The 24,114-nt window shown below is 36.5% G+C and overlaps 1 protein-coding gene across 4 annotated transcripts in view; it reads right to left on the bottom strand.

The window, feature by feature from the left end:
- Window positions 1–2,276: 2,276 nt before the first annotated feature.
- Window positions 2,277–24,114, bottom strand: part of CEP192 (centrosomal protein 192) — a 56,738-nt gene continuing 34,900 nt past the window's right edge. For all 4 annotated transcript variants that reach the window (XM_042808675.1, XM_042808676.1, XM_042808677.1 and 1 more), the window contains 13 exons: window positions 22,821–22,930; window positions 21,028–21,169; window positions 20,409–20,581; window positions 19,917–20,040; window positions 16,859–16,964; window positions 14,620–14,818; window positions 13,255–13,334; window positions 12,287–12,382; window positions 11,488–11,607; window positions 7,664–7,794; window positions 6,679–6,802; window positions 6,149–6,207; window positions 2,277–2,745 (listed from right to left, as the gene is read on the bottom strand). In XM_042808675.1, coding sequence (XP_042664609.1) covers window positions 2,607–2,745; window positions 6,149–6,207; window positions 6,679–6,802; window positions 7,664–7,794; window positions 11,488–11,607; window positions 12,287–12,382; window positions 13,255–13,334; window positions 14,620–14,818; window positions 16,859–16,964; window positions 19,917–20,040; window positions 20,409–20,581; window positions 21,028–21,169; window positions 22,821–22,930 — 1,603 coding nt within the window. In that variant the 3' untranslated portion in view covers window positions 2,277–2,606. The remainder of the gene's footprint in view (window positions 2,746–6,148; window positions 6,208–6,678; window positions 6,803–7,663; window positions 7,795–11,487; window positions 11,608–12,286; window positions 12,383–13,254; window positions 13,335–14,619; window positions 14,819–16,858; window positions 16,965–19,916; window positions 20,041–20,408; window positions 20,582–21,027; window positions 21,170–22,820; window positions 22,931–24,114) is intronic.

Genomic DNA, 24,114 nt, shown 5'->3' with positions numbered 1-24,114 from the left:
TGGTGACAGGACGAGGGGAAATGGCCTCAAGTTGCACCAGGGTAAGTTTAGGTTGGATATCAGGAACAACTTCGTCACAGAAAGGGCTGTTAAGCACTGGAATAGGCTCCCCCAGGAGGTGGTTGAGTCACCATCCCTGGATGTGCTTAAAATCCTTTTGCTTGTGGTACTCAGGGACATGATTTAGCGGAGGGTTGTTAGTTAGGGTAGTATGGCTAGGCCATGATTAGACTCGATGACCTTTAAGGTCTTTTCCAACATGAGCAATTCTATGGTTCTATGGTTCTAAATTAATCTGAGAAGGCAGCCAGTTGAGTAAATTCTGTCTCTTTATCAAACCTAGTTGTTCAGTGGAACATGAAAAAAAATTAGTTACGTGCTTTAAAGTACCAATTCTACACTGTAATCCTGGTCAAAAATAATGAAAAACTCTCATCAGTGACAAAGTGCTAAATTAAGTGATTTGAAAATTCAATGTCTTCCCCAAGGAAAGATTTTAACCACTCCTCAGGATACAGCCTCAGATGATTCTGAAGGTTGCCCATTTCCACAGGTTGGAGCCATAAAGTAAGGATAATGCTAAAACAGAAGGCAGCTGGAAGATATTCAGCTGTGAAATGCAAAGGTTATGAAGATATACATACACTGAGATCAGTGTACGTCTTCTTTTCATCTCTGAAAGGAGGAGACTTCTGATTACGACCCTAAAACCAAACCAATCCATGTTTTTGAACACCAAAGTCTCTCACAAATAAAGAAGCCAGGAAAGAGGAAAGACAACAGACAGCAGTAGATCCATCCCCATTCCAATTCAGTATTCTGAGTACACAACAGGTAGGGAAATATGTTAGCAGGGAGAAGTTGGTCACAGTACCTACTATCTAGATAGGTGCTTATATGCATTTATAGGACAAGGGAGAATGGCTTTTAACTTAAAAAAGGTAGACGTAGGTTAGATGTTAGGAAGATATTTTTTTTTTTACTCAGAGGGCAATGAGGTGCTGGAACAGTTTGCCCAGAGAGGCTGTGGATGCCCCATCCCTGGAGCCATTCAAGGCCAGGTTGGATGGGGCCCAGGGCAGTTTGATCTAGGAGCTGACAACACTGCCCATAGCAGGGGGAGTGAAACTAGATGATGTTCAAGGTCCCCCTCCAACCTAAGCCATTCCATGATCCCGCTGATGGAAGAATACACAGGGAGCAAGAGTTTTGATGTCTAGCTTAAATTTCTTCTAGCAAATCTTCCCCTTTTGGTGTTCAGTCTGCTGAGAAACTACGTTTTAACAAAGAAAAAGCACCTACAGTATACTTCAGTATACTTTATAATTACTGTGGTGAAACATCAGACAATTCAAGGTTCTTCCACCCAGTTATCTTCAAATTTGACTTATTTGAAAGTTAAATTACTTTCAATATGAAACTGTATTTTCACTCCTACTTTTACCAACCTGAAGAAAGGAATAACGTATGTAACCAATGAGAACAAGGCTATCAAAGTTACATTTCTAGCTTATGGCAACTTCAGATATAACACATGATACAGAAGTGAAAGAGCCAACAGCCAAAGGGTGCAGAGAGCATGGAAGCAATGGGTAACTTGACTGCAGAACTGCTGTTCACTGAATCCTACAATGTAAGAACTGGAGAGCACTCAACAAAATTTTAAAGAAATCCACTTAGCACATAGGGGAAAAACTTCTCTTGAAAGAGTAGACAGTGAACATCTGGTGCTTGTTGCCACACAAAGTTGTGAACACAGGGTATCAAAAGGCTCAAAGAGGCATACAGATAAATTCATAAACAGGTCCATAAATGGAAAAAAGGGATAGGTGGGAATCTCTGCCTCCTGTCCCCATTGTAATAACTCCGGAGATCTGGGAAAGTGCAAGGAAAAGAAACCAAAGGCAGCAGATCAGGCTTTTGCGATCTCCAAGAACAACCATCTTTTTGCCATTGTTAAAGACAGAATACCAGCCTACAAGAATCATTTTTGAGTGCTGAAAGCAATATTGCTCATGTTGAATTGACAGTGTTTTCACATTGCTAGGAAAAAAAAGTAATGCTTAAGCCTACCACTGAATTGACTGTACAAGCTTTACCAGATGAAGACACAATATGTAGCAAGTCAGCTTCTGTACCGCAATCCCATCCCCCCAAAACCCCTAAACCCAAAATAACTAAGCATTGCTTAGGAGTAGGAAGCTTAATCCTTCACGTACAGCAAGTAACCGTCTAACCACCAAAGACAGAAATGAGAATCAACAGTTAATGCATACTTTATTTCTGTATTTACAATGTTGAAAATAAAATACATTATATCTGGTTCTTCCTAATAAATGCAAAAATAGAAACCTCCCTTTTCAACAAAAGTGCAGAAACATAAGTTAGAACGTGATAACTTTAAAAACACAGAATATTACTTCTCAGTGTTTTTACTATGAAAAAGCACTTGAAAAACAAGCGCCATAATTCATCTTAAAGATGACTTTCCATCAGAGCAGCATCACAGGGCAAAACAAGTAAAAGGTTAGTAAGGAAATGTAGTAGCAAATCCTTGAATAGTTTAAATGGCTTAAACCGTCCCAAACAATTGTAAGTTGTTCAGACTATTCTTTTGCAATAGCTTTACCACAGAGTCGAATGTTAATACAGCCATATTTGGTCGTGTGCACGGCCAAGAGACCTTCAAATATGCCTTCTGCTTGTGGCTTGAACTGGACTGGCACATTGATGTAATGATGAGATCTGCAAGGAGACAATTGTGCATATTCATGATCAACAACCAAGCAAACTGTACCAGATACTGAAGTTCTAGTCCTTATTATCACCAAAACTATACATTTGATGTGTACTAGATCATCAAGTTTATTTTTACAGCTTTGATTATTACTCTTCTGAAGGAAGATTTTAAAGGTGATTCTTTTCTACAGGCTATGCAAAGTACTGAAATATTTTATTGCTGCTAGTTTATCTGGATAGGTTTGTTCTGCCTCTTCACAATAATACTGACAGCGCATCTATTACGTTTACAGCAAACTTACTACATGTCTTCACAGGTCCGTTGATGAGCGTACCAAAATGTACAATTCTCAATCAATTTAAAGCTGGTAAAATATTTTCAATTATTTTTAATTGCCTCTACATGAATAAATATTTCACTGAATCACCACAAGCCAATACATCAATCCTCAACCAGTATTTTCAAACTGTTGCATCACATCTTTTTTGGTTACTTACTTACTTCTATTCAGATTGCATAAAAACATGCCAAATAGTAAAATTCAGCTGTAGGTAGGCTATAAAGGGTGGCTGTCTTAATTGTCAAAAGCCTAGAGTGAACACGTTAAAGTAAAAAAAATATAAGCTATACAAGCAAAAAGGCTGGAAATGCTGAGCAGAAGTCTATTAGCCATGGCATCTAATGGAAATATTCAGTACTAACAAAGAAGTAGAAGTAACAGGCACACATTAGAATAAGGAAAAACAAATAGCAAAACTTGCTAAGAAAAAAGGACTTGTTTGTTCCTTAAATTTTATGATAACTCTAGTTCTCTGCCTTTGGTAGCATTTAGTGCTATCCAGCATCTCTTAGAATGTGTTCATTTCCTCTACTTTTTATTATTTTGTTGCTACTATATATTAGATACTAGACAGAGAAGAACATCAGTATGACCATTTCATCTGTAACAGATGCATTGCATTAGAAAACAAAAAAGGTAGTAAGAATTGAAACTGAAGCTCAAGACTCAGTCTGCTGAAGACTTCACAAAAGTAAGAATAAATTTAAGAGAAAGTCAGAAGGTGTGCACAAGTCTGTATCTTCAGAGCGATATACGGATGCTTCCTTACATATCCTATCACATAGTCAAAAAGAATACAACCAAACTCAAGCTCACACTATCAAAGCAACAGTAAGTCATGTATCACTCTTCAAGAGAAGTCCACATCCAACTTTCAAAGACTGATTTCCAAAACAGTTACTATATGACCTCAGTAACGGCATATGGCAACTATATTCAGTTTAATCTGACCACAGAATTCAAGTGTCCATTCAGTTGGTGCTATACACTGTCTTTTAGAAAAGCAGAATTAATCAGGCACTGCTCAGTTTGCTTTGCAGCAGTCAGTATATTTCTGATGACCAGGATAAGGTTCAACACTTGAATTCTCATACTTACCAGATTTGGTTGCTAGATGCTGTAGTTGGAAAAAGCCCACTGTCATTTTCAATTCAGCAAACAGTGGTAAAGGACACTGCTAACTGTTGGCACTTGTGAGCGCACAACCAATTGAACAAGAACTGGCATGCCACTTTATCTGCCTTAGAAGGTGAGATTATTTTAAAACCAAAACAAGACCCTGTGATTCCATTACTCAGATGTAACACCTGATTATGCAGAATTACTTTCAAATTTGGCCCTCAAAATGGAAAGCATGCAACAAATCATCTTTATTGCCTAACATTTTTGGTTCAAAACATAAATTGATGATACTTTTTATTTTTACACTCTTATTAACAGACTACAATCCCAAGTTCCTAAGCAGTTCTCTTATCTAATTGCTTTTGAATATTACTTTATCAAATGTCCAGTCAGTTTGGGTTAGATGGCTTTGAGATCCTCTTTCATGCTGATCTGAAATAAAAGCCACGTACAGAATCTTCTTTTAACGGTGGTTTGGTTTTGGTGGGTTTTTTTTTGGTTTTTTGTTTGTTTGTTTGTTTGTTTTTTTAAAGCACGTGTCCAAGTTATCTTCTGTGCTTTATGCTCTTAAATGGGAGGGCTTTTTCAGAGCTCCGCTGATTTCAGATAAATTAATTTTTAAAAGCCAGAAAATGTCAACATTTATAACTGAAGAAAAATAGCCAAAGCTACCAGAAAAAAGTTTCTGGAATGTGATTAGAAGTAGAGTACATCCAGTTGAAAACCTTTTGAGATAATATTGAATGTTTGACTTGTTAACTCTACTTTGGATAAAAGCACAAGGATTTTATCAACTCCCATAAAAAATATACCAAGTAGATTTGACTGCAATCCTAAAGAGTATTTTTGAAACATGTATTTTCCAATTAAGTTACTCACCTTTTTTTCATGGATTGTCAATACATGACTGTCCTTTGCCTAAGGCTGTACAGCCTCAGATAGATCTAGCAAGTTGTTTTTATTTGGGTAGATTTGTATCTTGTTCACTACTTTGGTAATAAACTCTTTAGTGGCAACTCTAATTAAAAAAATGCAAGTGAAGTAGAGACACTAAAAAATGTCTCAGAGGAGTTACAACACTTCTTACTAGAAACTGGCTTCGATATACCTTGAATACTGTGGTTAGTAACATAACATCTATTACAAAGATGGGGCTGTGACGTATCACTGGAAGAGAAGAAACAGAGTATCCAGTCCTATTTCTGACCTTACACACAACTTCTATTCTGCATATACTTAGTTTCCTCATCTTTAAAATAGAGAAATATCTAAATGCTGAAAATGTATGCTGTATGACTTCTAATGAAATGGTTGCAATTTTATCTTTCTGACACTCCCACTGTTACAGATGAGCATGTTTGATGCTGTATCTCTTCATGAGATGACTAACAGGACTGTCAAATACCTGCGCTAATCAACTCTCAGGATGGCTGGGTCTATTTTGAAGGGCTTTTATCACCAACTTGAAAATTCCTTTCATGCAAGTAATATGCTGAACTACTTGGTAAGACCGAGCAATTCCACTGGCTGCTCAAACCTACATTTGCAGAGAATCTTTCATGCAGCTCTGCAGGTTTGTCAAATTAGAAGCATGATGAAGGCAATTTGGTCTGTTGTGTACAAAGCATAAATAGAAGGAATGACTTGATTGTGCACAGCAGGCCAAATGGCTAAATGAAGCATTAGGTTTAGCACGAAAAGCAGCAGCACTGTTTGCAGTGAAGAAATTGGCAGATGCAGAAGTAACTGCGTGGGATCATTCTGTTCCTAACCAAGATTACAGAGCACAGTATTAGCAAAAAAAACCTCACATATTTAACTAGACAGCTAGAATGCTAGGTCTTTATACCTACATTTTAGCACTGTACATTGAGAAGATATTTATCTTACTGAATTAATTTTTTTCATTGTTGTTAGGCAAGAATGTTAGCACAAGAGTTACTTACCTTAGAGAGTATTTTGAGTGTTTGATGTAGAAAGGCTCATTGGGACTCAAAAATTTCAGCTGCAATTTAATACAAAATGCTTGAAGACCCACTGTATCTAAAGCCTATTGTATTCACTCTATAACATGGTTAAGCTAAACAAGGTAATTTAAAAATACAGTATTAGATAGACCCAGTGTTTAAAAATGAAACATGCCCAGATTGGTGCATCTGAGAAGAACTGAAATCTCAGGATATTTTAATGAAGTTAAAAAAATAAAGATAACAAGAAATCTATCATCTTTTTAAAACTACTGCATAGCTTACAAATACTCTCACTGACTCAGTCAAGAAAAGAGAAAAATTACAGAGGAGAGCAAATTTTTTCAAGTATAATACTGTCTTTAGAAACTAGCAACACAAGACTTGAACTATTGCCATCTTATGCCCAGAGCAAAAAATAAAGAATAAAAATAAGCCTATGTAGAACATTGAACTGCTAGGAGGATTTACAAAAATATGCATTTAGAAGAAACCCCCACCAGACTTACCAAATGCGTTCTAAATGAATTATTTCGCAAGTTGACTTTTAACGTGCGTGATTCCCCAATTCTAGTTGGAAGAAAAGTGTACAGGTCTTCTGGTGCATACACCCCACGAGTTACCTCATTCAGTCTGATATGAAAAAGGGAGTTAAGATGGTAAGATTTTACTTGTATGGTCTGGATGTATTGATTACATACTTCAAGATGTTCGTATTTTCTTAAGAGAGTAAACAAGGGAAAATTGAAAGCTCTTGAAGGCATCAACACTCTCACTTATGTGTCATAGGTTATACATTTTAGCCACCGAGAGTCTAAGGAAAGCATCACTGCAACATAAATACATGAGCTTACTTACACATGCTTTTACAATCTGAATTTTCCCTCCATATGCTTTACTAGACAGCTAATCTCTTTTCAGGGATTCCACATTTAACCAAAACATTTTACTCTCTTGCCATACTCATATCATCCCATGGTATAAGAATTGTAGATCAATTTTAGAGAAAAATAGCAATGTTAAGACATGGAGTACACCACATTCTTACAATGAACTTGAACATTTTGTAAAACCACCAAAACGGGTCAGTAAACAATTCTGCTGCTGATACTAGTTTTCACAACAGCAAATTATGATTAGGCAACTTAGAAACTTAAATGAGAAGAATGCGAAACTGAACGCATGTGCAACACAAGGTTTGGTCAAGTATGTTTCTGCAGCTATTTGCTCATATAGGATAACTAAGATTGGAAGAGAGTCAGGATGTCTCACGTTCAACACCCCTTGTACCAAGAATATCAGTTATGGGCTCAGATAAGGTATTTCACAGGGCTTTGTCCTGTTAGGTCCCAGAAATCTCCAAGGGCAGACAGCAGAGCCTCTCTGGGCAGCCTGTTCTACCACACAGCTATTGTAACAGCAAAAAGGTTTGGTTGTGTTTTTGGAACTTCCAACCATTAGCAGCATCTCATTTCAGTTCTTGCCCATACATACCCTGCTTTAGTTGTACAAGCCTCAGAGCAAACCTTCCTTCTAGGTGTAACTGGGCTTCCAGCTTCTATGAGGGTTTCCGCGGAAGCCCTTCCAACTGCAGCTGTATTTTCTGCTTTTTCTGCTTTGGTACCCTATTGACAAAGATAAGGAAGCCTTTAAATTTTGTATTGAAAAGGTCCCAAGTACTGAAGTCATTTTCCTTAGACAAGGAAAGGGAGTAAGACTTTTTTTTTTTTTTTTTTTTTTTTTTTTTTTTTTTTTGAAGTATAGTATTTCAGAACAGTAACAGATGAGCAGCAGCTTGGGAGGACCAAGCTTTTGTGTTTTATGTACCATGTTTTGTCTTTACTTGCTAAAAGGCAGTTCACAGAACACTAGTAGTGCAGTACAGGCGGAATCTCATAAAGGCTGCAAGAAATTTCTCTGCAGACATTCTTGAGGCCCATGTGCCTCAAGAACAGCAAAGTCAGCAAAACAACTGGTCACAGAGGAAGACATCAGTTATCACTGTAGTTTAAATTCCCACCAAAGCACAAAGCTTCATAATACTTCTGCATTATGAAGGATACATCAGTCCCAAAGGGGCATCACTCCGGAGAAAAAGAATCTGATAATGCACTAAATAGTAACTGTCACACTTAGCAATTAGGACAAAAATATTTACCTCTGTCACAACCTCTATTCAATGTACTATCTAACACAAGAAAACCAGACCACCCAAAGGGAATATTTTGCCAAACAGCTAATTCAAAATTCTCCACTGTCTGATGAATCTAGCCAGCTACTGTCTGGGATCCCCTTGTGTTACAACATCTTGACAAACAGACAAAGAACTAAAGGACCTCCCCACATGTATGGTCATACAACATAGTCTTTTTTTCCCCAAATAGCACTGATGTTTTAGACAAGCAGTTGATTTCCTTATGCAGGGAAGATTTAAAAAATAATTTTCTCTTCAATAGAGCTGCTATGACAAACTTGTCTTTCAGACATTGATTTCTCTACTTGAAAGAGCTGCGAGTCAGTCTGCCAGAAATAGCAACAGCCAACAAAAAACCTTGATTTTAAGAATATTCTTCAGCTGCAAATAATCCATGAACCACAGTAGAACCCGGTACCTAAAGATAAAAAAAGCCTGCATATATGTTGTTTCAAGAGCTTTTAGTTTTCCACGTAGGAAAAAATGATGGGTGTCGTGCTTCAGTATTATCATTCAAATTCTACTGGATCAACAGGGCAAGTTCACTGCATAAGAATAATACCCATAATGGAAAATAATCACAAGTTCTGTCTTCCCTGATCTTTACAAAAGTATCTTCAAGTATTGCTTTATTTGACACCTTACTAATTTCTCCTGTTTCAAATGAAAGTAGTATGTTAAACATTCACCATATGGTTCTCTTGATCCCGAAGTAACATCAAAAGCATATGCTTTTTTTTATGCACACTTAGTGTGAAATTAGAATTAATTCTGCTCACTGAGCTTAAAAAAAAAAAAAAAAAAAAGGGCGGGGGTTTCCCCTATTACTCCTGGAATATCCAAATAAGATGAAGGTTCCATATTGCTAATAACAATAAAAATCAAATCAGAACTTTTAGTAAAATGTTCTGTGTTAACCATTCAAAAATCGAGCTCAATTTGCTCACTTTGCCTCTTGCAAAATAATACACTAAAAAGTTACTTAACACAACAGCTAAAGTACACAGATCACATTAAAAAAAAATCACGTCTATCATTTGTAGTATTGTCAAACAATACTGGAATTCTTTATGCAGTCCTCAACTTTTTACACACTGAAGAAGCCACCATAACCTAGGTCCTGCCTCAGCCCTCTGACAGGTTCTTGCTGACTGACTGCTTCAACAAGAAGAAATCAATACCTAAACGCTATTCCAAAGTATTTGTGCACAATGGTGGCATTTCTTTTGGCCCATTGATCTTTGGCCAGTTCCCCATAGCAAATGTTCATCAAAAAGAGAAAAAACTAAGTTTGCATTGTCAGTATTGATAGGAAGAGACTGCAAAGGGCATTTGAGTCCTTCCTCTCTCTGTCCCTAGGATCAGATGTGGAAACCAGTTCTTCTGAGTTGGAGTCTATGGTTTCTAACGGTGGGAACTGCAAATGCAAACAGAGCATCACAGTTACAGCTAACTGACTTCCTAGGAAAAAAAAAGAAAATGGTAAGTACCATTGATTTTCCTAACTTCACCTTGTTCTAGTTCTTTCCTGACGTCGTTCACACCTCTTTCCAATTCTATTGAAGCAGTGCTATAAATATATACCAGTCCATCATTGTGAATGACAGTCAGTCTTCCTATTTCATTTTATCAAAAAAACACAGCAGTACCCCACCTAGGGCAAGCCTACAGGATATAAGTCTTTCCCAAAGCTATAGTAATGTAGTATACACTCTTGGTTCCTAGGACGTAATAGGCAATAACTGACTTGTCTTCTCTAAAAGCAGGCCGTATTAAAAAGCTGCAGGAGCCTAAGTAAATGTTCTGTGTTGACTCCTCTTGCAAAATGATAACTAGTTTCCTTATCTAGTTGATAAAAAAAAGATTTTCTGCTCTTTATCAAAAATGATCTCCAGATATTTCAAGTATTTTCTGTAATGCTTTATTCCTAGATGTATAAGGAAATGCTGGAAAGATCTAATAGTTAACAGCTTTAAGTAGAATCAAGAGGAAAGAGAAACAAATCTGACATGCTAGTTCAAAAACACTGATGTCAAGTCATGCAGCTCAAAGATTTACACAATTCTGACAACTACTCATGTTCTTGGAAGAGAATTATTCAGAACTCTAGACTTCTAATAAAGAATTCATCTTTTCTCAAGCTTGAAACAGTCAACTGACAGATGTTTTCCTCGCTTTATGGGAAATCATGTTCAAAGTATTTGATGAAAGCTTAAAAAAAAAAACCTCCAAACAAACATTGTTCAAGTCTCATTCTTCCAGACAAAATTAGAAATCATTTAACACTTATATTATTAACAAGCCCTATTCTCAACGTAATTAACTACTGGGAAGAAAAAAGATCCTACAAAGTAAAAGGTATCTTGCCAAGAAGGGTAAAGTAAGGCTTCTGTATGTAGCAATCACAGAATATCAAAGTTCTTCACATTCAGCTCATCTACATAAGGATTAGAATTTACTTATCGTAAATATTTAAAAATAGATTTTGTGTCCTATGCAGACTCACTTTAGACGGATGGATGGTGAGGTAGTGACTAGAAGTGAGCTAAGAAGTGATTTTCTGTGCTCTCTTAACTCCCAAACCCATTTCTCAAGGCCATAAAATTAGAGCTCAGGAGCATGAAAAGAGCAAAGAAGAGCTGCGATTTAATTGTTCCCATGTATAAATCTAAATAATTACCCACATCTATGCTGAACTGTGATAAAATGCTCAAATCGATTTCATCAGAAATATACCCGTATCTCCAAAGCAGGTGGTAAGCAAACTAAAAACTGAGCTACATGCTGGATCAAAGGTCAATAGCTTTACTGCTTATTTACAGAAATAAATGCAATGCATTTAGCATGTGATATAAACAAATCTGCCCCTACAGAAATTATTCCCACAGGAGTTTCTCTACAGTCTCTGAGCAGAAAGCAAAATTGTACATGTTAAATGACAAAAGATAATGCATTATCACATAAGCAAGACTAAAAACTCATTTTTGTAATATAAGAAAAACAGTACAGTTCAGGCTGTATCTTCTTTCATAGTATCATTGAGGCATATCAGCAATAATACAGTACAGTGACATTAAGATGTTATGAAATAACAGGATAGAGTTTATAGCATTTATATACTCACTGTTCCAGAAAGCTGAAACCTTAATTTGTGTTTCCAACTAGGTTTTTCAACAGGGTGACACTCAAGGTCCCAGAACTGAGAATAATCTCCACTTTCTCTAGGTAAAAACATTAGAGAAACCTACAAAAAACAAGAAGAAAAATTTGCAAAAGTTCAAAATAATTTATAAAACTCCATAACTTGTACAAAGTTTCATTAAAGCCAGCACAATTATTTATACACTACAGAAATCGATGCATGCATTCCACACACACAATCTTGCAGAAAGCATTATCATTCATCCTCCTTTGCCTGCAAATGAAAAGGTTCTGGTAAAAAGGGTTGTGCCTCACAGAATCCTATTCAGTACATCCTTGGATGTTGATAATTGTGGTTATGAAACCCTCTACTGGCCAGAAAGTAAAATTGTAAGTTAAATGAAATCAACTTTAGGACCAAACAATTGCTCCTCAACAATTCTGACATAAACAGCAGCTAGTTCTCACACCAGTTCTGCAAAAACACAGTACAATTTCTAATAACCTTGTGGATTTTTATAAAGCATTTTAAAACAATCTTCTGTTCTAGAACAGAGTATCTTCTAAAACTACAAAACAAAGTAAACCTATAGATTGCATGAAATATTAACATCAACTCAGCTGACATTATAACACCTGTGGTAAGTAGATACGGACCACTTAATACAAATAGATATAATGAAAACCAGCTTCAATAATTCAACTGTTATTTCAGAAAATTTATCATGCAGGGTACTGTTTTACAATTAAGATAAATTAATATGCTTGAAATGTCAGCTTACCTTCTCTTTTCCATGAGCTTCAAGTGTACCAGAAACATGGTAACATCTGAAAGCAGAGTAAGTAGCTCTATAAACAGAACCAGTTCCATCCATGGCCTGCAAACGAAGTTAGGCACCAGATTCAGGAGGGATTAGAATACATGCTGCACTCCCTGCCCCCTGCCTCACCACGCTTACGTAAGACTGAAAAATGCACCCAATAAAGCTATTTTCAAATAAGCAAATAATATTCAGTCCCCGAAAGCAAACAACAAAGACTTGAAGCTACTACAGTATGTATGCAGTCATCACAACTACTGACTTCCAGTTTAGACGTGGTTTACTAACTGGAACACTACATACTCTGTCTTCACAGTCATGGCCACATTTACAGGATTTCTGGGATATGAAATTTTATTCATCATTTCATAACCCATACTAATTCTAGCACAGAATCCAATGAGCATCACAGCATTCAGCTATCAAGAAATAGGCGACTATTTACAAATACTAGTTACAGCTACTACAGTAACTGCAAAATCAGCAGTAGTGTAGTTCAGATATCCTTTCCCTAACTTTAAATTACCTACAGAGGTATAATGCAGAGCAGAATTCTAGAAGCATGTGTCTCGTAACAGGGCAAGTTAGATTGGCATTCTGGATCAGAAACAAACACATCTCTCATGTATGTTTGACAACTAGTGCAATCCAGAATACAACACTGAATGAGCAAAAGCAAGCACCATAAGCTACTAAGTGAACCAGAAATAGGTTCACAGAGCACTGATTCCCAGCCAGAAGTATACTAGAGGAAAAAAAAGGGGAAAGTTTTCCTTTATATGGACAGAGTCAGAGTGATGGTAAAGAAACTAACTGAGTTCAGGCTCAAAAAGGCATACTTTCTCAAGAGGCTAGAAGCAGAAAGAGAGAACAAGCGAAAAACAAAAGGGAATTTGCATAAAACACTCTCAATGCAAGCATTCACTCACTTTAACATAGGGTGGAGTAAATGATGATAAGTTCCACCTGACATTTTCATCCCCCTTATTCTCCATTTCCAGGTAACTCTCTGCAAGAGAAATATCACATGTAAATAAATTTGTTCAAACACCTTTAGTTGAATGAATTCAAAACAGGCAGTTTGTTTAGAAAGAAAGCCCTTTATTTCTAGATATAGTGAAGATTACTAGCAGTGGTTCTTACGATGTCAAGTAGATTTGAAACTTCAGGAGCAGACTCAAATAAAGCACACTATCAGAAATTCCTTGCAAGTTTTTACAAATAAATTTGGAAGTCAAGTCTTCCAGTGAAGAATCATATTGAAGATGCTTACAAGCAGTGAGACCCGAACTCAATATGCCTAAAAGAACAGAAGAGAACCCTCCAAAAGGCCCTGAAGCATAAAGACAATTACGTGGTCGTACTGTCTGTAGGAGGAAGTTAGCTCCTTAAAAATTCAGTGTATGACAATTAGCAAAGAGAAATCTAAGTCAACTCCAACATTTCAATTTATTGCCTCGAGATTTTTGGAGTCTATCTTCACTTTCTAGTGTACAAAACCAGACATCCCCCCTCCAAAAAAAAAAAAAAAAAAAAATCCCTGAAGATACCCAACTCTTCTCCAAGATGTTATTTGGCTGCTCAGGGAGAAACACTGACAGTATAAAAAAAAGATATAATCAATAAAGCAAGCCTTGGCAGTTCTAGAGGTAGTTAAATGAAAGCGTAGGGTTAGTGAATCACTACAAAAATATTAGATACCTAGAAAAAGAGTACAACACACTAACAAATCTGGTATCTAGATAACAGAATGACAGTTTCATACAGCAATCTGAAGAATTTGAAGTATTTACTGTAATTAAAAGTACAGACAGAGGATTTTCAACAACATGCTCCTGGATCATTAAGTACAAGATAGGAACAGCCAGTCTCAGAGCTGGCATTCCTAGAGACTTAAGGCAGAATATTTCCCTTCTACCTGTAGATAAATTTGTATAAGCATCTTTGGAACACATACAAGATGAGAATGGGTATACTGCACAATAACACTGATGCAAAAGAAGTTCAACAAAACACAATTAATAGTGTCCTTTTGACAGAGGCACGGTTCAGTGGATACATCAATAATTTAAGAAATTGGCAACTTACCTGCCCGCATACAAACCATCTGCAGGAAAATGTGTTGCTATGAAGGAGGAAAAAAAAGATTTCCATCACGAGGACTAACAGTTCAATGAATCAAAACATGGCAACTGGAATCAACAATTTCAAGGCATTCAAGTTCCCAAACATTCAATACAGAAAACAAAAACACTGAAGATCTCTCAGATGTTATAGTTACTAAGTATTATTACCTGTGCATTCACCAGCTCTTGTTCTAGGAAAAATAATCGATCTGCTCTTTATTTCCATTTTTGTTAAAGGATGTGCTGAGAGAGGTTTTGCCACGTGAACAGTAGGACTTGCAGATTGTAGAGTAAATAAATCACGTCTTCTAGATGGAGAGCTTGTTCCAGACACATCCTGCGCCTCACGAATCTGCACTTTAATGACCTTTTACACAATTTGGAGAGAAAGACTTAAAATAGTGAATGTTCTTACATCAACAAGTCAGATTACTCAGGTCTATTCCCTCAAGCTCTAAGAACGCACATTGTTCAGCCTCACGTCCCAACAGAGAAAAAAGTCTTAAGTCAGTTGGCCATCTCTAGCTTTTGTTCCTGATGTTTTAAGATTTTAGGATAAATTTAGTTCAGGACAAAAGGAAATTTTACTGAGCACTTTTCTAGAAGTTTTAATTCAATACTCAAGATCTTCTTTTTAATCTAAACCCCACTCCCTGCTGCCAACTTCTGCAAATATTTCTCATTTATTCGTTACTACAAATAGTATTTTCTTACAATTATGTTTTGTAAGAAATGTTTTGGAATATATTTTTATTAATAGATCAGCAGAGGATTGTTCCTCAATAAGAGAAACAATTTAGATCGATTGAATTTAATTGCCTTTTGCTAGAATATTCTCTATTTGCAGAGAAAAGGACTAGGACTGTCTGAAACAGAATGAAGATTATGTTCATTTCTGGCTGTGTAAGTAATGCTTCTAAAAATTAAATATGAAATCTTACCATTCTTCCTGCCTTACTAGACAGATTGCAAAGAAATTGCAAAAGCATTACCAAGTACCAGATATCTTACAATTAGATTGGTTTGGACACACCTTCTGCTTCTGCCACACTAGGTTTCTTTCTCTTCAACTTTTTATTATTTAGTAATTAAATCAATATTATTTAATATTTTATTAACATAACACAGTAAAAGATGTACACAGTGCCAATTTCCTTCTCTACAAACTGCTTTTATCAGCTTCTCATGTTTCTTCTTGGCGGTTTTGGTTGTTTTTTTTTCATTTGTTCTCCTCATTGTAGGACAGCTCAGGTTGGAAGAGACATTTAAGCCTACCCAGATCCAACTCCCTGTTGTGCGCAAGGACATCTTCCACTATGATCAAGCTGCACAGGACCCCATCCAACCTGGTCTAAATATTTCCAAGGGCATCCTCAGCTTCTGTGGGAAACCTGTTCCAGTGACCCACCACCCTTATAGTGAAGAACTTTGCCATAATATCTAATCTAAATCTACCTCTCCCAGTTTAAAGCTACAACCCTTTGTCCTGTCACTGCAATCCCTGATAAAGGATCTCTTGCCAAGACAGTTTGCAATTCTGTATTATGCATATCATCTTTCTCCATCTAGAAGGTAAGTAGATAGACTGTTTTAACCTTTCAGTGTCTTTCATTTGTCTCTACATGTACCATTATAATTAATCCAAAATACATAACAGCTGTAAAAAAAGTGACAATATGTACTTCTCTGGGGGAAATCACCACAGAGATTTCATACTTTCACACTGAAAAAAGCAGAAAAATTGTTGGCTCTGTGAATTTTATTTTATTATTGCCTTAATTGAATCAAGGCAAAATTTTGGATTAAAATGCATAAGAAGCAAGAACCTATTCTACACATTCATTATTACAGACTTGTCTGCCAGAAGGTTAAGTTCACCTAAAGGGAGTCCAACGTGAACTTGTCCAGAGTCTTGTCCAGCAACCTGCTTTAACTCCTTTTGTCTTAAAGGTTTACATACATAGAGATACATACACTGTCTACGTATGTAGTCTGTATAAATAAATACATACACATATATTAAAAAGCAGAGATATATAGATAATTATATATGTAAGAAACAAATTCAACATTTCTAGAAAACAATATATAAATAGTGAGTATATTGAAAAAATTTTGATTGGCAATGCAGTCCTACTGTTCACATCATGGTGTTTCATTAATCTCTAAAGAAATAAAGATTCTCAATTTTCAAAACATGCTTTGTTGCTTTGGGTTTGCTGTGCATTTCTTTGGGTTTTTTTTGTTGTTGTTTGTTTGTGGTGGGTTTTGTTTTGTTTTGGTTTTTTTTGGGAAATACCATCTTTACAAATCTGTGGTGTGGAGGGAGAGATTTTAAATGAGAATTAAGTTTACAGAACTTGTGCTCCACATTTAAAAGATTTTGGCAACATTACTGGCCACTTACTTTTTGTCCATTATCACAGTGGATGTAGATTAGCCCACTCCAAGGAATTACAGAAGGCTTTGTGGCAAGTGAAGGATTAGGACTCACCAGAATTAGTGCACGGCTCCTAAAAGAAAAAAAAAAAAACATTTTGTCTAATAGGAGGATCAAGCTAACAAAGAAAACAGATCTCCCTAGCTCAAGAAAGAATGCACTTTTAAGACAGTAGCTAAGCAAAAATGATCTAGAAACAAATATCAGTAGTAAGTACCTGAAAATATTATGTGAGTATCTGAAAATATTACGCGCTGTTAGAAACTTAAAAATAACTTATTGCATAAACTTGTTATTGATGTTTCTTTAAGGGTACAGAGGGAAAGCATGACATATACATTAAGAAACAACCTCTCAGGTCACAAAAAGCAAACACAGAACGACATGAATCAGAAAAAATATACTCTAGAAGGAAACTTCCATTCGAACAAAGTATGCGCAAATTGCACCTTTAAAACTAATTCTAGCTTTAAAGAATTTGCATGCTTTCCTTTCTCCCACTCAGAACCACTGATTTAGGAGAAAAACTTTTCAATGATTTCTATAGTTATGTAGGTAGGGGACACCAAAGAATCTACTAAATTCATTCCAAGCTATTACAACATAAGACAGTACTTTGACCAGTGAGAATGTAAGTTTGATTTACAATGTTCTGTATTCGATATCAAAAAATTTCAACATAAAAGAGGGCAGAAAGTAAGCAATGAAGCATTCAAAAAAAGCACAAAAAGATCACATTGATTTTACGTTAGGACAGTTAATGAGTGAAAGCACTCAAACCATCCCAGAAAAATTAGCTTGAAGTGTCACTAGCAGAGCACTGCATTTGAAAAGTTCAGTGTAAGAACAAAGATCAGTCCTCAGAGGAAAGCTCCATAATAATCCTCAGAATAAAACCTTCTCATACACACTTCAACTAACAGGCATCAGTAGCCTCATACTAATTCAGGGTTTTAATATTTCCTTAAAAGAACCGTTGCAATCTCAGTTTCCTCTAGGAGAAAGTCCTGCATAGGTACAGCCAACCTACACAGACACAAAGCCAACATACACAAAGCCATTTCAACCTTACCATTTTGGATAAAAATATTATTAATACTATTTCAAAATTTCAGTACTCAGAATCTTTACTCTTACGGCTCTCCCACTCTCTCCCACATATACAAATCTGTGTATGTGAGAACATGACTTACTAGTACACATAAAATTCTCAGTTACTACCTGCTTTCACTGTCTTTGCTCCTATCAGCCTGACTCTGATGTTTACTGCCAACTTCACATACAAATCCAACCTGCATGGAATCATGACCCAGATGTCTCAAAAGGTTGACATCCAACCTACAGATACCAACTCTTGGTACTTTTCCTGCTGTGGAATGGAGCAGTCTAGGGAACACAAATCCTGCCTAACCGCCCTTCAAACCTTATTCAGAAGGGAAGTCTCCATGATGCTTCCTAAACAAGGCACTTGCAAATCTTTCCAGATGCCAACAGTCCCTGCTCCAAAAGCGCAATTCCTTTGACAGCACAATACTTCCAACACTGAGACATCTCCATGATAAAAGTCTCTCAGAAAGCTATCAAATTCAGCACGGAATTACAATTTAACGATTCCACATTCAGACAGGCTGAAGGTTGCACCTATCACATTCCAGGGAGTTTAAGGATTTTAGTTAAGGTGAAACAGGAGATGGCTTGCATGATCTAACTGGCTCTGATGTGGCAAAGGCAGTCTTTGATTTTAGGACTTCCACTATCACTAAGGAATTGGAGCTTCTCCTTTCACGGCTTAAATCAGCTCAAGAATTCCATGCAGCTCCAGCCATCACAGTGCATACTATAAAAGACTGCCTGGCTTCCAGCCTGACACCATGACTGTTCTTGTCATGGTATGTAGATTGCCATAGAAAGTAGAAAACTATGTAAGCAGAACCTGTCATGCTTAAGTCAGCTGTTCCCAGAGGTCTGTTTCCTGCTTGCAGGCCTCTGTTCTTGATCCAGGCTACTTTTTGGACCTAACCTGTTTGGCCACAGCTCATTCTTTTCTAATGAAAAGAACACAATATAATTATGCAACACAAGAAAGTTGCTTCAAGCCTGTCACTGATCCCATCAATTAAAAAAAAAAAAAATTGAAAGAGTCCTGAGTCTAGGGTACAAGATACTCAACATATCCTTGCTATTAGCTATTGCAGATTGTATGTTGGTCTCCCACTGTTTTAATTGGCCACTCCTTGCAGATATTCTAACCCCCGCACAGAATCATCTTGATTTTTTTTTTCTGACTCAAGAAATTAAATCTAATTGAGTATCAAATTAAATGTTGAAGTCCATACCTCGAACAGTGACGCAGGACTAAAAAGAAAGCCTCTGCTTTGTGTAAACATCAAAGATAAGATAGTTGCTTAATTCTTTAAGAGCGTTTCTGAATTTACCTTGATTTTAATTCAGAAATGAGAAGTGGTGAAGAGTTTTTTTGTTGACATCTGTTAAGAGTCCACACAAGCAATGACAGTACAAAGACTGTTCCAAAATACTGCTAGATAAGGTAGAGATGATCTGATGCTGACTTGCCATTTCATACTAACAAATACTGAGAAGCCACAGGTTAAGCAAGAAAAAACGATTCTGTCAATACATAATGAATCAAGTGCTGATAAATATCAGCATATAACCAAATCAAAGAAATATCCTGTTTTAAATACATAGGTCATTCAAATTAAAAACAAAATACTGTGAAAGGACTTTTTTTTTTTTTTTTAATTTCAGTTTTATTGACCTGGAAAATTATACAAGAGTAACAACATATCGAAGAACAGAAAACTCCTGGTCTGCAGGTAACTTAGTGTACAACAGAAAAACATTGCCTGTAAAAAGAATTATGAAGGATAAAGTCAAATAAGTAAGGTTAGCTTTACATGCCAGTAGAGTAGATGACCGTACCCTAGAACAGACTATAATAAGTTGCTCTAAAATCTCACCATACTTGTATATAAAAAAAAGGAATCTATGTAAAGAAACTTACTCTGGTTCAATAACTCCATGTTGTGGGGTTATAGTAAGGCAGTGAGCTGGCCACGAAAGCTCAAACGTCAGCATCCTACTAGAACTGTTGACAATTTGTACATGTCCAGTATCAGCTGTTCCACCTAAAGCACAAAAAAAGCTATAAAAAGCTAACAAGTACAAACATGCACAAAAGTGATCAAGAGTCAGAGACGCACCAAGTAAGATAAAGCATTTTCTGCTCTATTTTCTTTTTTTTTTTTAAATCAAAATTCCCAGGACTTTAAAATATACATAATTATATAGTGCATATTACAAATACACAAACACATACAGCCCCTTAACGCTCACAATTTAACCAAAACTCTGTTCAAATCAGGTTTATTGCTTAGGTGCAATATTATTGCAGCAAGATTATTGGTCAAGTCACACTCACGAAATTAAGAGAATTTTGAATATAAGTTACTTTAATACTAAAATGATTAAGTTATTAAATGAAGAAAATACTTACTAATAGAAGGAGGTAACAAAATCAAGTGTTCAGGCTTAACAGTCCAAGTCTGTTGAGCATCTACTTTGTTCTGGACTTCATCATTGGTTTTCACAGGTAATGGAGGACCCTGAGGCCCTTTAACAGGAAGAACATCCAATGTTGCATTGATAAGTCTTGCAGCATTCTCAGATCTGGAAGTAAGATTGCATTAAGCAAAAGTAGTAATGAAGATAGCATAGAAGTATTTATAACAGCTTACTCTTAGTATCTCTTAAAATTTAACACTGAAATACAATGTTGTTCATGAGGACTTTCAATTTAATTCATCATTGTAAAAAAAAAGTCAGCAGCTACATCATAGAACGGCTTAGGCTGGAGAGGGTTAAAAGTCACTGAGTTCCAAGCTCCCTGCCATGGACAGGGTTGCCATCCACTAGATCGACTTGCAGCCCAGGATCCCATCCAGCCTGACCCTGAACGCCTCCAGAGATGGGAGCACCCACAGGCTCTCTGGGCAGCTGTGCCAGTATCTCATCACCCTTTGAATAACAAATTTCTTCCTAAACCTGGCTTTAGACGATTTTAGATAAACGGAGTCGCACTTAAGCATTATCCAACAGTTACTCCTACACGTTACCGGTTTGATTCCAGATGACGTCCAGGAGATTGCTGAAAAACATCCCGATTCACAACAAAGTATCCAACCACAGTGAGGATAATTTTCCGCATATTTGCATAGAAAAGACGGATATCATTCGTCCCTCGTGGGATATCGCACACTGAAAGAGTAACAGAGCAACTCCACTAAGAACAAAAGAATCACGCTCAGAAATTGCACAACAGAGATTTTGGATATACTCCTATTTAACCTTTTGGTTAAGAATAATGGATAATTCCAAAAACAGCTTATGAAAATTATCATCAGGCATAAATCAACATTAACAAAATTTTTCCTTTGAATTATATAAGTTATTTTCCACCTTTATGTAAAACACACGTATTAGTTTGATTTTATGTCCAATTAAAGTCAAGTTTAATTTATTTACCCTGACAAGACATAAAAATAATTGTTTCCTCAAAACGTTTAATAATTTAGTCCAAGTTTACTACTGTACTTCAAGCAACTTCATGTAGAATTGACAGAATAAGAAAGTGAGCGCTTCTCACACAGGATGCATTGGATCCATTCTTGCTTCTGCTGCATAGAAAATTTGGGGGTAAATTATTAATGCTCGTACACAGCATGTACACTTCAGCTAGGGATAAGGCAGATGAATGCCCTCACAATAATGAAACTCAGGAATGCTGTGAAATTCATACTCTTATAGACATGCATGCTGATTGTCAAGTCTAATTGCATATTCCATTGTGCAGCACGCTGATGCAACAAGCAAGTAGGCTGGTGAAAAACTGACAACACACCATTTCAAACACTAATGTCAGTGTATAATTTTGGAGTGACAAGGAGGTAATGAAGGGCTTTAAGTCTGTATCAGTGTTTGCTTCTTCGAAGCAACTTTCTCAACTCCCCCATAAAGGCTTATTAGCAGTATTACGTAAGTCCATCATTATTTGTTGTTTGTTTTTAATAATACCAATCTTCTCCTCAATATATATATTTATCAGTACAGAAAACACTGAATAGAATGCTAAGGATCTTTTACTTGCAGGACAAATAAGTCCTGCTAAGTGAAAGGACTGTGCTCAAATAGGAAAGAAAAAAAGCCTGTATTTGACAGCCACTAAGATGCCTTGTTTTCTACAGAAAGAAAAAGAAAATTAAACTACTACTAGCAAGACTATCTCTGATAATCTTATTAATAGAAGTCATCTCAGCTCTCTTATACCCTCTTATACCAACTAAACAACTTTAGAGCACACTCAAGTTTCTTATATTCCCTAGGATCTTACCTCAGCCAAGGTGATCAATCACTTTTCCAAGTGAAAACAGTATAAAATCTATTGGGACAGATTCAGGCTACAACTTTCACTCACGTGTAGTGGCATTATAACACTGAATTCTTTCCGTGTGTAAATCAAACTAGTATAACTCTATTTCTTATGCTGTCATAAGGAGGTTTCTGTTAAAGGACAATTTTTTTATTTGGAGGATACCTTTACAATATATTCTGCTCTTTTTTACTTCTGCCTGTAATATTATTTAACTTGGGGAGGGAAATACAACTTTTAATATCAGCAAAGTTAATTGCTAAATCTTAAAATATAGAATATATATCTCTAGTAAAATCTGACACTTTCAATGAAGCAAAGCACCGAGTCTCTTTCTCAAGTTTTAATATATCTTCCACTAAACCTGACAATTTTAATGTCATAATATTCATTACTTTAGGTCACATTTTGATAGGAAAAAAAAGTAAACAGTTTTTATGTGTTTTTAGTATTACATCTTTTAAAAGTTAATAGGCCTACCTTCTGTCACAAGCTGCTCCCCTTGAAACTCTTCATCAAATACAATGTTTCTCAATAAACTGTTTTCCGGGACTATGGGTTTTACTACCTCAAGTTCACACATCATAGCTCTGTTAGAGATGAAAAAACAGTCACTGAATTACTCAAAGCATTAAAAACATGGATCAAAAGAAATGAGCCAGATGATAATTATCTACCATCACTAGCTTTTACCATTTCTGAAATACGTGACAGGCTGAATTGTTGATAAGATTATCAGACATGCAGCTATATAATATGAGCTTTTTATTCCAAGTCCAATGGTTAAATTCTACTAGTTTTAATAGTTCACTTGGATAACAATAGGTACAATGACTTCAGTAAGGCTTCAGGTAACAGTGAAAGATTCCTCATTCACGAAAAGAAGCTTTACAGTGCGTGGTGCTGCTCAGGGAGGTGGTGGAGTCACCGACCCTGCAGGTGTTCAAAGAACAAAATCACAAAATCACCGAAGTGGAAATGACCTTCAAGATCATCCAGCCCAACCATCCACCGACCACCAATAGCTCTCACTAAACCATGTCCCTCAACACAATGTCCAAACATTTAGTGGACAACTATTTTAGTGAGAACTATTGGTGATTGGTGGATGGTTGGGCTAGATGATCATGTAGGTCTTTTCCAACCTTGGTGATTCTGTGATCATTGACTCCTTAGCATTCTGCCTACTGTCAGCATTTTGTATGACGATCGCATGCTGTGCACAGACACTTATGTCACTGAAAGCAGAACACACCATTATATTTTTATGCATTTATTATACAATTTAAAATATAAATACAGCATCTACTGAAGTTTGGTTAGATACATTCTACAGATTTCACAGAATGGCTTGGATTAGAAGGGATGTCAAAGACCATTAAGTTCCAGTCCCTCTCCCATGGGCAGAGCTCCCAATCAATAAATCAAGCATTAGATCAGACTGCCCAAGGCCATATCCAGCTTGGCTTTCAAAACTTCCTGGAACAAATCACCCACAGCTTCTCTGAGCAGCCAGTTGCAGCACCTCACCATCCTCACAGAGATAACCTTCTAATCTCCTCTCCTTTACTTCAAAATAATTCCCCCTTGTCCTACCACTATCTACCCATGTAAAAATCCGGATTTCCCTCCTGTTCCCTTTAAGTATTGGAAGGCTGTAATGACATCCCCTAAAGCCTTCCCTTCTCCAGACTGAACAGCCCAGTTCCTTCAGCCTGTCTTCATAGGAGAGGTGTTCCAGTCCCTGGATCATTTTTGTGGCCCTCCTCTGGAA

Source organism: Centrocercus urophasianus, unplaced genomic scaffold, assembly GCF_019232065.1.
Source record: "Centrocercus urophasianus isolate 14NV4802_14NV808 unplaced genomic scaffold, USGS_Curo_1.0 seq_11, whole genome shotgun sequence".
NCBI lineage: Eukaryota > Metazoa > Chordata > Aves > Galliformes > Phasianidae > Centrocercus > Centrocercus urophasianus.
Note: the sequence above shows the minus strand (reverse complement) of the source record. Positions and strands in the feature narration are given on the sequence as shown.